At 43.4% G+C, this 15,394-nt stretch overlaps 1 protein-coding gene across 1 annotated transcript; it reads right to left on the bottom strand.

Moving 5' to 3' along the window:
• Window positions 1-731: 731 nt before the first annotated feature.
• On the bottom strand, window positions 732-12,573 carry ism1 (isthmin 1). The gene is made up of 6 exons (XM_067609728.1): window positions 11,625-12,573; window positions 5,434-5,658; window positions 4,309-4,585; window positions 2,465-2,608; window positions 2,239-2,328; window positions 732-1,893 (listed from the first exon to the last, which is right to left on the bottom strand). Exons 1-6 carry the CDS (start codon window positions 11,754-11,756, stop codon window positions 1,376-1,378), a joined length of 1,386 nt encoding a protein of 461 aa, XP_067465829.1. The 5' UTR covers window positions 11,757-12,573; the 3' UTR covers window positions 732-1,375.
• Between the last annotated feature and the right edge of the window lie 2,821 nt (window positions 12,574-15,394).

Below are 15,394 nucleotides of genomic sequence, written 5' to 3'. Positions count from 1 at the left end.
GTGTGTGTGTGTATGCGTGTGTGCGTGCGTGTGTATGTACACTGAGAAATTACTCAGGAATGTGAGGATACATGCCAAAGACAAAGAATTTGAGTCGCATTCAAGGGAACCTTACCCTCCTCACCCTCTGAAGAAATATCACAATCCCATCAAAAGGCCTGGCCTGAGAGCCACACTGGATGGAACTAATGGAAGTCTTGTGCACTGGCTTAAGCCTGTTGGACGAGTTTAATTGTTAAGATGAAATGAGTTTGTTTTTTTTCTCGCAGATGAATTTCCTCTGACAGGAGGAAAAATCTAATAGCAGCTGATCCAATTTCTCTCGCAATATTGTTAATTTACCACCTCTGGAGATCATACATGCAAGGTGATGTTGGCAAATCAGAGCAAAAGTTTTTGTTTTCTAGCAACACATTTATTGGCTTTTTAAAAATTTATTTATAGATTTATATCTCAAAAATCTTTCCGTACAATTGTATTCACACATTCTTTACGCTCTACTATGGTTTAATCCTAACTTGAGACGTTGACACGCACTTTGATGGCAAAGTTTGAGCAAGAGAGGAGTCTCAAGTTAGCATTCAGCCATATGTGAATCAGAAACCACAGTCATAGGCACCCAACTCAGACACAGCTACAACTTAATAAATACTTTACAAAAATAATGCAGGCTTTTTACAAGGAAGATCCGCCTCAGAGAGACAGGGGACATGGTTGTAAATTATTGGTAAAAAAAAAAAAAAAAAAAATTAAATGTGCATGCTAAATAAACATACTCACAAGCTTACATTAGAACCTGGATATTGCAAATGGGAGACAAAATGGGAGAAAATGGTCAAAGTTTTGTACCCTGTCCTCTGTCCCCCCCCACCCCACCCCCCAACCCCCAACACATTCCTGAAGGATCTCATTATTCTATTACCACAGGCCTCTCAGATTCAACAGACATGAACAATCTATGGAGACAAACATGTACACAATCTAAAAGGACATACCTACGATAATAATTTTCCCTTTTTAAGAATAGGTTCTCCCTTTAGTGACCAAATCTGAAAGAGTTATAACTGGCGAGACAAATTACCGGCAAATATTTTCATTAATTTTTTTCATATTTTATAAAAAACATTTAAAAAACAAAGCATCATTTTGTGCCTGGTTTTGGTGGAGTCAAGAGAAGTTCCTTGTGTCCAAGTAAGGGTTCTGACTCTGTTGGATTTTAAATCCTCTTGGTTCAAAAGAGCAGTAAGTCTTCTTCCTCAGAGCCTAAAAGTTCATGTGTTATTTGACCTAAAAGAGAATAAAAAATGGTTTCAGCACCATTTTTGAGGTTAAGCTGAATATCTAAGTGTTTTTTTTCCATTCACTTTAAAGTGGGCTAGAATTCCCTTGCTTCTTCAAACTGTTTGTAGTAGTCTTCATCCTGAGGGTTGTCAGGACACTTTTGTCCATTGTTTGGTGGCCTGGCCTGGTTGTAGCGGCTCCAGTCTCCCTTGCAGATGATCCAAGGCAAGATGTCCACCTTATAGTGCAGGTCGGCTGAGAACTCTGTACTGATGAGGTTGGGTGTGCCGGCCCCTTTGCCGCGAGTGATGAGCTTCATGTTGTCGTCGTAGCAGCAGTGTTGTGCAGCCAGTGTGGTGGACTCCAGCGTCAGCATGGAGCGGATGCAGTAACGCGCCGTAGGCTTGTAGATCTCCAGCTTCTCTTTTGGCCCACTGGCGTCTTTCCAACGGAAATCTCTGCGTGTAGGCGCATCGTGTACATCAGCCGTGCTGTACGCCACCTCAGTCGGATAAGAACAAGGGCAGCTGGGAAGGTCGTTCGCCACCTTGCTCATGTATTTCTTCAAGAAGTCGCTCTTGCAGTTCATCCATCGCTCGCAGCTGTCTGTGTCTGGAAGACATGAAGACACTTTTAAATGCTACATCTCCCTCCTAATATTCAAAGACGAAACCAGAAGTGTGAGAAGGTGTAACATATGACATGAAGGTGTGTTTTCTCCGGGTTGATTGAGAACAGACAGACACACAGAGAGCAAAAAGGAGCAGTGGCGCACTGTGCTCTTCCTGCCCTGCTGCACATTTCCATCTCCACGCTGTAATGGAGCGCAGCCCGAGCATGAGGAATGCCAAGTGTGTGCAGGAACGCTGCTGCCAGATGGATGAACTGCCTTTGATAGTGTAAGAACATCTAAATGAGGGATAGTCTGGACTATGACAAGAGAAGACAAAATCTTACCAACACCAAAGAGCTCCGTGGCATTGAACTCATCTGTTCCAGCGAGCAGGCTCACTTCAGTAGCTGCTGTCTTGAAAGCATCTTCAATACCTTTAAAAAGATGAATGCACAGTGAAGGGTGGTCAGAAGATGAAAGCTCTACACTGACAAAGCATCTTCTAATATCCTTAAACACTGTTTTTACTATTGGATTATTATGCTCTATGATCCAAAATCAAGACCTCACCTGGACAGTTGGGCATATCACAGGTCCTGGACTCAGTGGCTGTACAGGCGTAACCACATGACCTGGTTCTCTTCTGGTTTCCATTTCCACAAGTGATACTGCACGCTGACCAGTTACTCCAGTCCCCCTCTCCGTCCATGTAGTCTGGATCAGAGAGAAAGAGAAGAGAGAGATCCTCAGCTCTGATGCAGGCCACATGCTGAACTTACTCAGGCCTGTTAGCATGCCTCACTAATAATAAGTGGGGGGAGGACATGAAGGGGGAAGTGTGTGTGTGGGGTGGGGGGCTCAAAGTTCCCTTTGACTTTGCCCCTCAAAGCAGATACCAGGCAAGCCTGTCTGCACGCACACACACACACACACACACACACACACACACACACATACACTATGCTATACATGCAAACACAGAGTTGGTGAACAAATAACTCCAAGGCAATAGGAACAGCATGTGTGTGCTCAGTCAGTATGCAAAGTAACAGAGAAGCTTTTTTGCAAATTCCAACAAAGCTACAAGACATCCGGCAGGCAATTTACAAATAGAAATTTTCTCCGCTGCCTGAATATCTTTGGCACGGTGGCACTGGACACCGTTCAGTTGTTCTATCTGTGATTCATTGGTTTGAAAATGGGAAGTGAAATGGCAAGAAATCCTCTTTAACTCCAATTATCATTGAGCAGATCACTGTAATGGGTATACATGGAAACAGTTACACTAGGCTCTACAAGCACCTCACCCCACCGCACGCAAACACACACACACACACACACACACACACACACACACACACACACACACACATCTTGAAAGCAGTACTCTATCAATGAGGAGAATTAATGTGGGCATGTTGGGATGGAAGTATTTCTGGCGGGGGTCCAAACCTTCCTATACACCCCACCACCCCCTCCCACTGCCATCTGCCCCTCATTATGACCATTTTGTATGAATACAGGCCAGATAGCCATCTAGGGCTGCTTCCCTCCCCCATCCATAGATTATTAAGGCCAAAGAGCTGGTGGCAGCTCAGACCAAATTTTGAATTCAGAAAACGTGATAATAACCGGCCCTCAGACCACAGAGGAGATGACTGAATGCATTATCAATGGTCTGTGATGGATGGCGCTCACTGCCCGTCCACAATTATGATGCTTAGGTTTAAAACCAGGACAGTAATGAAGATAAAACATTTCCTTGTCCATTAGTGTGGTATGAAATAAAGGATGAATGAGAGCTGACCACAGTGATAAGCCAGAAACATTAAACATGGGCTATGGTTTGACAGAAAAAGATTATAAAATCGCGTTCCTAACCACCGTAGTGCAAGTGCAAGTGGATAAAATGACATTTTCCACAGCGCACGCATTCCTGTTCACCCACGTTGGTTTGGGCATGCTACAACTCGGTCCGGTCGCATACTGTATGACAGCGAGTGTAAATTCTTCCACGGCAGATTTATCTGTGGGGTTACTTTTGGAGAGTGTTGTGAGAATGGTGTGGCAGCCGAACAGTGCTCCTGGCCCCATTCCTGCTGCTGAACTTTGATGTTGCGAGGCGTTTAAACTGTGTTACATAGCTAGCCCCACACCACAGAGGAATCCATCTCATAAAAGAGTGTTAAAGGCTTCAATCAGGGGCTCCCAAAGGCTCGCCTGGGATGACTGCACTTATTATGGTGACAGCTTAAATCAGCAAATCTGCAAATTACAGATTCCACATCAGAGTATGGCCATCTGTGGAAATGCTGAAGACCAGCGCTCTAATAAGAGACTATGAATCCTGCTACATATTCTAGTGTGCATTGTGCGCTCATTTCCCTGTAAACACACACTCTTGTCATTCTCACCATATTCAGTTTGAGCTTTGCCTCCTCCTCCGGTGCCTCCTCTTCTGTCCCAGTCTACCGGCGGCCTGAGGAAGTTACTGTCCTCACTTTTGCTTCCGTAGGAGCGATCGTCCTCTGTCTGATGAGTGGTGGAAGATGAGGTGGAGGAGGAAGAGGAGGAGGAAGTGTGAGGCCACCAGTTTCTCCAGTTAGGAGAAGCCCAGTTGGGTTTACTCTCTTTACGGAGTCCTTTTTCTGGCTCATGGCCCTCCAACCCATCCACCACTTCAATGGTCACCTGTATTAAAGAAACGCAGAGAGGATAGTTTTTATTTTGGACAGAACGGGTCAATTGGGTGTAGAGAGGTGACACTTTCTGATACCCCTCCACACAATATTACCCCCCTCCCCCTTTCTGTCCTAACACATGTGCTTCCCAGATGAGGGGGGACCACCACCCCTGCCCCACAGCCACCCTCCCACCTCTAGGGCTCTCTCCACCTAAACACAAAGTTCAAAGGGCTACTCAGCCTCCTCCAGACCATGAAAGCCAGATGAATCCCAGGATCAAAGACACCCCCCCCTCCTCCTCCTCCTCCTCCTCCTCTTCTCCCACAGCCTCACGCCCTTGCTCAATTGGTTGCTCCGCTCTCTTCCCACATCTTGAGATGTTAATACACTTTGTTCGTGCTCGGATTTAGCAGTGATGCTCTCAGAGATGGAAAGACCCCCTTGCTGGATTAGACAGGAGAATGATTTAAACATGGCAGCGGTTACCCGGCCATCTGCACGCTGAGGGACTTATGGGCAATGGCTTGCCACACATTTACATAAGCTGCCGTCTGTCTTCCTGCACATGGGTTCGTAGCGAGGCATTGCCGGTTAGTGTCTGCCTTTCAGCTGTCATTATGATGGACGTGAGACCTCAGCGTCTATCTTAAGCTTCACTACGAGACAGGATGTGTGAAAGGGGACAGAGGGAGAAGGAAGGAGGAAAGGGGGAGAAAAAAGGGGGTAGTGATGTGCACCAAACTATTCTCCCTCTTCCTGTTTGCTCTTCCTGTGCTGTGTGCTTGAGTAGCCATGTCTTACAAGTGGGTGAAAGCATGAAAGCACGCTGGCAGGTGCACAGACACACATGATCACCTGTATGTTGGGATTCTGTCCATTGATATCTGCTTTGGAGAGGTCGGGGAAATTGTGCAGATCTAGGAGGAAAGCTCCGGGGCCGTCCCTGTGTACGTTGCTGCCCGTGCCTTGTGCCCAGGGGAGGGTGGCGGGACGGTGGGCCAACCGATGTTCAGGACCAGATCTCCGATCTTCAGGAGCCAGTTGGGCTGATGAGCTACTTTTTGCATTTATATTGTTCTGCTGTGGAGAGAAAGAAACATGATATTAATTTATTGTTAGTTTGTGCAACCATGATATAAGATTATTAAAATGTTTTTTAATCATAAGTAAAACACTTATTTTCTTGTCCTCTTAATTCAAACAACTGTGAATGTGAAGAATAAGAGCCCTATAGTTACTTGGCATTTACAGAGACTGTGCACTCAGGAACATTATATTGATCTCTCATGTTGACAAGGGGTTCACATGGCCGTGACCTCTGTCATAAATCCTGCAGACAGTGGATTCTTGACTGCTGGGAGTCCAGAGAAAAAGCCATTGAAACAGTGGGACAAGCAGAGTTCTGTGTGTCTGTCTGCTTTAACCAAAATATAATCCATCTAAAGTCTGTACTCAGAGGCAGTGTCACAGTTGGACTGTATATTTTTCCATTTTTAACTGACAGACTACGCTGCCGCTTTACCATAGTAATATGATGTGGACATATATAGCATGTTCTGGTGCTGGCTGGGAGAAAAGAACTATGTGAGACTGATGGTTTTCCAGCAGTGGGGCTATACAGAGAAAGCTAAGCAAACATTGCAAAAATAATTATGTCTGCCTCCTTGTAGACAGAAAAACATTTGGTCTTCTGACAGGGGGGTTGTAAATTTGCCCCAAAAGGACAGTTGAAGCATATGTCCCCTGTCAGGTATGCACAGAAGGAACAATTATTCCTCAATTGGACAGACAGCCGTAAGTAGTCGGCAATCATCCATTCTGGGGTGGCAGAAAATAAGATCAAAGAAAGCCATCAATCATGTTCCTTGTTTTCTTTTTTCATGTCCCATTTCTTCCTCCCTAGTGTTTTTGTGGCCGGGCTGAGGCCTGAGAATATGGCAGCAGTGCTGTACGGTTGCGGTAGCCAGTCGCAGACAAAGTGTCAGCTCAGCCACATTGTGGTGGGCATAAAAGCCCCCAGTGGAGCTGTTTGTGTCCAGCCAAGGTGCACCCTGGCACAATATAGGTGCTGTAAATGGAGCTGCACAGCACGGTAGGAAGGATTACTAATGTACATGTAACTTAAATTCAACTGCAGAGGAGATAGTGGCTGCACAGATAGAATTTCAAATCCATTTAACTTTACTTTTCTTAATTCAGTCCCAGGGCCAGATGGAGTTAATATGATAATATGATCAAAGAATTCAAAAACCTTCACAGCACATTTCTTAATGTGAGCTACTGCCATAATTACAATGATTATACAATTGGCCATAATTTAGAGGGGAGGAAGAGTAGATAGTTCTGCATTTTGCCTGTGACCACCAAATATAAAGAGGGAGAGGTCTTAGATAAGATGATGTGATTTGATGAGAATTTATGTTCAAAATCATAAAATTTGAGGACGGATGATTCTGAGAATACAGATTCCAATTAAAACCGCACTTTTCTTTTCCATGACCAAACAATTATGGCTGAGAGTTCGGAACAGAAAAAGGTCAATTCACTAGTGTAGATTGTGCATTGGCTATCTGCCCTTTGTGTTAACATCACAGGATCCTCTTTGGTTCTATCACAAGTACTTTGGGCTTTGAGATGCCCATGTGATAACCCTGCCTTTCAAGTTCCCAGTCTTCAGAAGTCACTCACTGGCTGTAATTGAGCTCCACCGAGGGAGCAGCCCCAACACAACACTTACAGGTTCAGTCACGATTGTTACTACATATGTAAAATAGAAAGTAAACTAAAAAGCTGTGGTTGATCTCTTCCCGGTGGGTAGCGTTTAACTGCAGACCACACAAGTGGCTCCTGAGTTTAGACATTATTGCTTTATGATACAGATACTGTAAACAATCATTTAAATCCACTGCCAGAAAAAACCTGACTACCACACATTTCACAGCCGCTGAGCAAAGACAATTACTCTTTCACCATTATAAGTCTGTTAGCAAATTCACCCCGAACATTTTTAATGCTCAGCCTACTGTTTAAAAACATCAAATTTACCATTTCCCCATGAGGCTTGCTATCTTAGTCTATTAAAAGAGAGCAAACGCCAACACAACTGCTTCAAAATACACAAAGTGTTGGGTCATGAAACCAAGTGACAGTGTTTGCAGGCATATTAATCCTCCATTACCCAGTCTAATCCTATCTGGATCTTCTGTTGTGTCATATTATGCTGTATTACACATGGCAGGCAGATTATCTAATCCTGACACAAATTTGGTTTATTTAAAGTCAAACTTCAAAGTACTCTGATTAATCCCATGGCAACACTCGTGATGATGTTTCACTCAGTATGGGAGGCCTTAGATTTTAAGCCTCCTTGTAAATATACAGTTTGTCTGTTTAAGGGAAAATATTGGTAGCTTAACTCTAATACGATTTGAGTTATGTTTAGTCCATGTAGATTATCTTGCAGACAGTAGGTTAACGACGACCAATGTTGAAGAATTGCTGGTTGTGATTGGAGGAGTGCTGCGAGGTGGTAAGACTATTTGCTATCAAACTAATTAGGATCCAAAAAAATGAATAGGAAAGCTACCTAATTACCTGCAAGCCACTGTTACCACATTAAACTTAGTTTTTTTTAATAGCATGTTGCTCAATCCTGATATTAAAGGATATTGTCTGATGTGGTATTTTGACAAAATGTTGGTTCATTCGACAATATTAGGTCAGTGTCTGTTTTATCACCATGAAGTATCACTTTGCTAAGAGAAAATTCTTATCTATCAGCTGTGAAAAGCTCTGAAATGAGCCACAATGAGTCCAGGTAAGATCTGCTGATATTCATGAAAATGCCCAAGAAACAACCGCAATCACCAGATGTCACTTGATAATATGTCACATTGCTTTTTTTTTCTTTCTTTTTTTGTAAATCCTAACTTAGAATTTCCCGGCTGATTTCAAACCAGCAACATTCCAGTTAAAAGCCCTTTTCTCCCATCTATAAATTACTGTCATCCAAAAAGACCAAAGAAAGAACCATTTCAATTTGACTCCATTTACACAATTATTTTCCCTTTAATTTAATTTAACTTAACTGTCATGTTGAATTTTCATTTTTTGCCTTTGAACACTCCTCTTAAGACAATAGATGCCACTGGAATGTGTACACAGTGTTGACATTCAGTTTATTCTCACTCAAGTCTCACTTTCTTTGGTGCCAAGAGGACAAATGCTGATTTTCTCAACATAGCAAAATACAAGTCTTACATATAATGCAGCGGAATAAACTCTTGAGGTGTAATGTAAATAAGGAAACTGTGAGATAATACTGCTGAAAACAGGAGGAAATCTAAGCTGCTTTTTCCTGCAATCACTGTAATTTCACTAAATCTGTATTTCCATCCGAGGGCTCAGCAGTGTGAAGGACAAACCAATGAAATTTTATATGTCAAAATTACAGGATTTTTTCTGACTAAATCGGTATTTTAGCAAAATGATCAGTAGAGCTGAAAATCATGGAAAAAATGAATAATAAGGGCATTAGTCATCAGAAAAGAATTGCAGTTGTGTAAAGTCCATCAATTCCTGATAATGTCGACATAAACACCTCTCAATCTTTTCCGGATGACTCTCAATGGAACTTAATGAGAAAAACATGCTGTTTTCTCATTTTTCTTTCATACAGTCCAGACTGTGACAGTGCACAAGAGTAACTGCTAAAAATGCTGTCAGCAGTGTTCCTCTTTTGATGGGCTGCTTTACAGCTCCTATCACTCATCTGTTAGCAACGAGCAACATGCTTTAATTTGGAGATCAAAAGTGACACACCATTCCTCAGTTCATCTGGGGCCTCCCAGGATGTCACCCCCTACTCTCAAAAGCCATGAATGAACACTTGCACACACAAGCCACCCCCTCTCCCTCCTCACAGTGTCTCCTCTTCTTTTCCCGCTTCCCCCTTTTTCACTTTGTGAGGGCTGCTTAAAGGGGCATGACTCCATTTTCAATTGGAAGCAACTCAGGGGTCCTTCCCCCAGGGAGGCTGGCAGGAAATGAAGGCAGTGCACATTGTGCCAGATGCTTTTCAGCACTACACTTATGGAGGTGGAAGAGAAAACTATCCTTCCCCTGTCACTCGCCTTATACTGGGTGCACCAATGTGTTTATTTACATGATCAAGACTTCTTGAAAATAAAAGAAAAAAAAAACAAATTCAAGGGTAGAAGTCCAACATTAATTATTCAGCACATTATTTATCACATTCTCACATCTGCCTTTGAATCGATGTATGTTCTTAGCTGACAAATACTGTTTTTAAATCTGATATTACACTAACTTCACCCTGCTCCAGTGGATGAATCTGCCTTCGTGGGTCAGTGATAATAATGTGCCTTGGACCAAAGAGCTTTCTCTCTCCACTACAGGTGCACGGAGCCGCATCCTGTCATTTGTGTTTCTGTGAATGCCATTTTAAATATGACACCTAAGAGCGACAATACACCCCCTGGGCCGTGACAAGCCCGGCCGAAAGATGACATCACCGTCTTCAGTGGCGGACCAGTGAGGCATATCCGCACATAGTCGGAGCATTCATGAGTCAAAAAAAAACCATTCAGCTTGTCTCAACATGGGGTATGAGTGGCGATATTGGGCTCTTTCATCACAGGCCAGAGTCTCTATGTAAATGTGGACAAATGACAAAAGGGATGTTGAGGTTTTGCTGGTTGGAATGGGCGGCATGTGTTTAGTATTTTTTACTGTGATTCCTCAGGAGGGTCCTGGTCCTGCCTGTCCAGTCCAGCATTTGGCTGTGTGTCAAATATTCAATAAATTCTTGGAATATTTCCTCAGCTTTGCATGCTCTAATATCCGACTGAACACAGGCTTGCTGTTGCATATACACAGGTCGGACTAAAGTGATGGCAATGAGAGTGGATATAAGAGGAATTAACCTAACCTACCTTTAGTCAAAGTAAAAATTCTTTCCATCCATTTCTCCCAAGCCCTAATAAAGCATTTATGAAGGGACACCATTCCAGTGGGCATAAATACCCATTTATCACTGGAACATGAAGAAAATAACTCAGTAGCAGGCTAAATATACATCAAAAGGCAGCTGAAGGATGCTTAACACTCTCTAAAAAAGCCTGTTGATCCCAGACCCGTCTTAACCCTCAGGTCAGGATTTGGGGCTCTACTGGATTCTGTGTGCTTTTTTGCTGATGTTAAAATAGGCAGTAAAACTATTAAACCTGTCTTAAGTGGTGTCATGTTGACAAATGTCCCCCTTGTGAAATTTTGTTGAGGCACCACGTTCTAAACTAGACCACAACCCAAATAGGTGTCAGGATTGCACGTGTGTCATCGGAAACTGTATTTTAACCAGACGGAGACCAAACTTCAAACCTTATGAAGAGAAAAGAAAGGGAAAGTGTTTTTTTTGTTTTTTTTTAATTTTTCCCTCAACACTGAACCTTTATCTCATCTTCTCATGTGGCCTTACACACATGTGAATATAGCTAGTGCAGAATAAAATAATCAAGTTTGGCTTAAGGGTTGATCTGCTGCAAGCTAGAAGTCAATTTGATGCCAGGCTAGGTGGTGGTGGTGGGGGTGTTGAGGGTAGGGGGTTCAGCTCTGAGCCCTCCGCCTCATCAACCGAACGCTTGGATGACAGTGATGAGTCCATGATGACAGAGAAGTGCCTGCAGCTAGCATTTAACCCCCGACAATAGGGCGGTGTGTCTGGTGTGGGGGGCTGATCTCTGACCCTGCATCATCTTCCATCCCTCCGCTGGCTGACTGACACTCCCGGGAGACACCCTGAGGAGACCACATCCGTGTGTATGTCAACAATTCCCAAAGAGTCACGGGAACCCCCGGGGGAGAGAGGGCTTTATTTTACCTGGGACATGTGAGCATTTCATCAAACCCATCTGTGACCAAATGAAACCCCTCACCCGTTTTTGTTTTTTTTTTTATAAGTTTTTGCATCAACCCCCCCTCTCCCCCCTCCTCAGGAAAGCACCACACTACTAGATTCCCAAACTCACCTCTCTAAGTGCTGCGTCCAGGCTCAGAGTTGCATTTCCCTGCTGCAGCGGACTGCTCCGCAACACCGTGATGTGCAAGGTAAGGAGAAGAAGTCCCAGGAGCAGCAGCAGTTCCGCCGCCAGTCGCACCATCCTTTTGACGCGGCCGCTCTTGGGAGCCTGCGGTGTGGCCGGAGCTCCGACTCCGCCTCCTCCCGGTGCAGAGACTCCAATCTCCGGATCCGCCGGGGACGAGGAGCCGCAACACCACTTCGGAGCCACTTCGGGAATCAGAATTGCAAAATTGAAGGGAAAAGGGATCGGAGGGGGGGCAGTCCAATAATTTGGGGGAAAAAAAGTATTGTAGATGAATTTGGATGCAGTGGTTTTCTTTGGAAGCCGCGGGTTTGTCCCTAAATGAAGATTGATCCTCTTTTACTGATTGTTCATATAGTTTGATTTAAAGCCAAGTATTTCAAGAGCTAATGCTTTTGATCAGCCAATTAACAAAGTGTATACTGGATACTGCAGGACTGATCCAGCGCGCAGCTTTAACACTTTCTGCGCTTGTTGCGCTCTAGTCAGATCTCCAAGCTCAGGAAACTTGCAGCCCAGTTGCCCCGTGGTGTCCCCGCCACATTCTCAGCCTCACACTTCAGTTTTCCTCACTTCCACTTCAGCCTCTTTACGCATCTCTTGTTTTGTCCACATTCTGCGCTATCCAGAGCGTTAATCGACGAGAGTACCTTAAGATAAAAAAGTACAGGTAGTTCAGAATTTATCTTCCTTGTTAAGACTTCTCGGTGGAGTTCTGTGTACTTCAAAAAGAATATTCATCCATTATGGTGCGGATAGTGAGCCCACAGGCTGGCGTGCGTCTCCAACGAGTCCTGCTGGAGGAAAACAAGTCAAACCATGTCAAACTACGGTTTACAGAGACACACACGCTGTTCTTGTTGTGCGCTCTTGAGGTGGTTTTATACTATACGCCCCTGTGCGGGCGCCCTCCCCCTGGTTAACTCTTTCGTCCCTCTCAACCCGTCCTCCCCAAACTGGAGTCTTGCCGGGTGTAACACCAAACACTCTTGGGGACGTGAAAAAGTTTATTTATGCTCCACTTCCCATGGCAGATTAGATACATTTAAGTCCTTACTAGTCACAATGACAGAAATATATCTTAAATAACCACAAAATATATTTTGGATCATTTAGGCAGATTCCATAAAATATCCCGTTTCAGCAGGCATTAAACAACGGAAATGTATGCTGATTAAGTCATCCCCACATACTGTATTATTAAGAAACTTCAACTACACTGGCACAATAAGGAGTCCCTGAAACAGCCTCAAGTAACCTTGGTGGTCCCCGGAGGCGCACTGGGCACACAGCCGCGCCTTTGCGCAGAGGAAGACACCCGGAGGCGCTTTACAGGAGGTCTGAACTCTCCTGCTGTCATCTGTACAGCAGCAGCTTCGTCTCAGTCTGCGATTAACACGCTGCTACGGAAGGTGCTGTAACACTTCACTTAAGCAAGACAAATGGTGCGTAATGTGATTAGCCTTTGTGAGACTTTGTTTTATTGTCAACTTCAAAGGACGGTTCGCAGTGTCAAATTATGCACCAAGCAGGGATGCTTCTGCTTCAACATAGGTGACAGTTCACTGAACCACAAGGCACCGCAGAGACCTTGTGTCTAATAGCATTTGTCATCTTTGAAGTCAACTTATTTACATTCAGTTTGGGCACCAGTGGAACAATAATGTTAGAGGACGACCCGGATCAAATTATGGTCAATGTGATAGATTATCTGTCAGTGTTTTTACTGCTCGCATAAAATCATAAATTAAGACATTTTCCAATCGACCCACATATTGATTATTGCGCATGCAGAATACTTGATGTTGAGGGCAAATGGCGCGTGACGCACAAATCCGGCTGTACTATGATAACTGACCAACAGCTCAGTCAAAGGTTCACTTAAATCAGACCATTCTTGTAACCAAGACACGTTCACATTTAAAAAAATGTAAATACAAAAATGATACAAGAAGGTTGTCATACAAGTTGTGTTATTGTCTGTATTTTATTTCATTTTCCCTGCAACACATAAACTGCAGCAGCCACACAGTCTCCGTAAATATGTTGAACCGAAACCCAGACCAAGAAAAACAACAAGACGTCATCATTAATTACAATTTATCGCTCTGACTACGTCATTCGCTCTCAAGGGAGGGCATCTGCTACCTGCAGTAGCAGAGCACATGTGTGATGTTTCATAAATAACTGTCAACCTTTCAGCATGATTCCCAGGAATAAATCAAAGATATTTGATAAACACAGACCCTGCTCTTACTTGAGCTAAGATATAACTAACTTGATCAAAGTGGCAGCTTACTTTTTGAACACATGACACAAAATCCAGTGACGAAGGGACTGAACAAGATGGAGTAATTCATATAAATAAAGCTGCCTGTTTCCAAATGATCTCACCAATACCTCATGAAAGTGATCATATGTCTGAATTAGGCTAACAATATATGCATAAACACACTTCAAGTTCCCCTCTGTCCTACTGAAATACACCACCTTGGCCTATTTCATTGTGCTCTCTGTTAACAAGTGCCTCCCAGTATGCAGCTTTACAACAATCTTCAGTTACAGTCTTACTTACTCCGGGCACAGCCTAGCTGTCTGAACCATGTAAATCTGTCCTTTGTCTGCTTCACTTCAAAAAAAATCCCTTTCCAGAATAGAAAAATCTCTTTCCAAATGGAAAACAGAGAGCAGCGAGAATGCCTCGCCTGCTTTGGACACAGTGGTGGACATCAAAGGCGTAGCAGAGGATCCCCCCTTCAGAATAGCAGCTACATGCCATTCCAATAAGTGCAGTGTATTTGGATCTGCAGTTCAAAAGAGGCTGGTGCAGGCAGGTCTCTGGGGCCTTGCCACCAGTAGTCTGGCTGCACAGATGTTTTGAATGCCAGCGCAGACCATTTGCCACTTCGGCTGACGCTGAGGGCAGTTAGAAGTGACTGCGGGGAAATTTGGCAGGACACCTTACCTAACAGACACACTCAGAAATCTGAAATTGATGTCTTTAGTGTTGACTGTAATGAGTTTATGACAACAGGTCTTATGGAGTACCTGAAGAACATTTTCTTTTCAATGCCTGAACAGGATTGATCATTTTGATTTTTTTTTGCCAGGAAAAAGACTAAAAAAATGTGTTAACTGTCATTGTAATGGCTGTGATATGAAGGGTCTGCACTTGTATGTAACCAAGCTTGTCAGCGTTGTATCTGCTGACAACCACAGTTTGCTTTCATTTCTTGCTATATCCAAAGAGGAACAATTACACACCGAACAATGTATTGCTATAAAACTCTTTCTCACAGACACTCATACATGACCATATTTTTTCAGGTTTAGTGTTATATACAGTAAGACTTCCATCAGATGCTCCATATAAATGTGTCTTCCAGAAGTTACTGTGGTTCAGTTACTTACATGATAACTCTGAGTATTGTCCAAAGCAAAATGCTGTTCAGTACAAAAAAACATATAAAACAATGTCTTCTTTGAGCTTAGCTTCATTATCAAATATGAGTTTCATACAAGCATTTTCCCTGCTGTGCAAATGTTATGTGCAAAAATGTGACTGGTAAGTCTCTGCAAGTTAGAGTTTGCCTTTCTGCATAATCACAATAGAGCTCAGTGTTTGAACGCTCCATGTCTGTGACGAGTTATTTTTTGAGAGAATTCAAGCTTTAAATGTCTCTTTACACACACCT

Source organism: Thunnus thynnus, chromosome 14, assembly GCF_963924715.1.
Source record: "Thunnus thynnus chromosome 14, fThuThy2.1, whole genome shotgun sequence".
NCBI lineage: Eukaryota > Metazoa > Chordata > Actinopteri > Scombriformes > Scombridae > Thunnus > Thunnus thynnus.
This window is presented reverse-complemented; position numbering and strand designations above follow the sequence as displayed.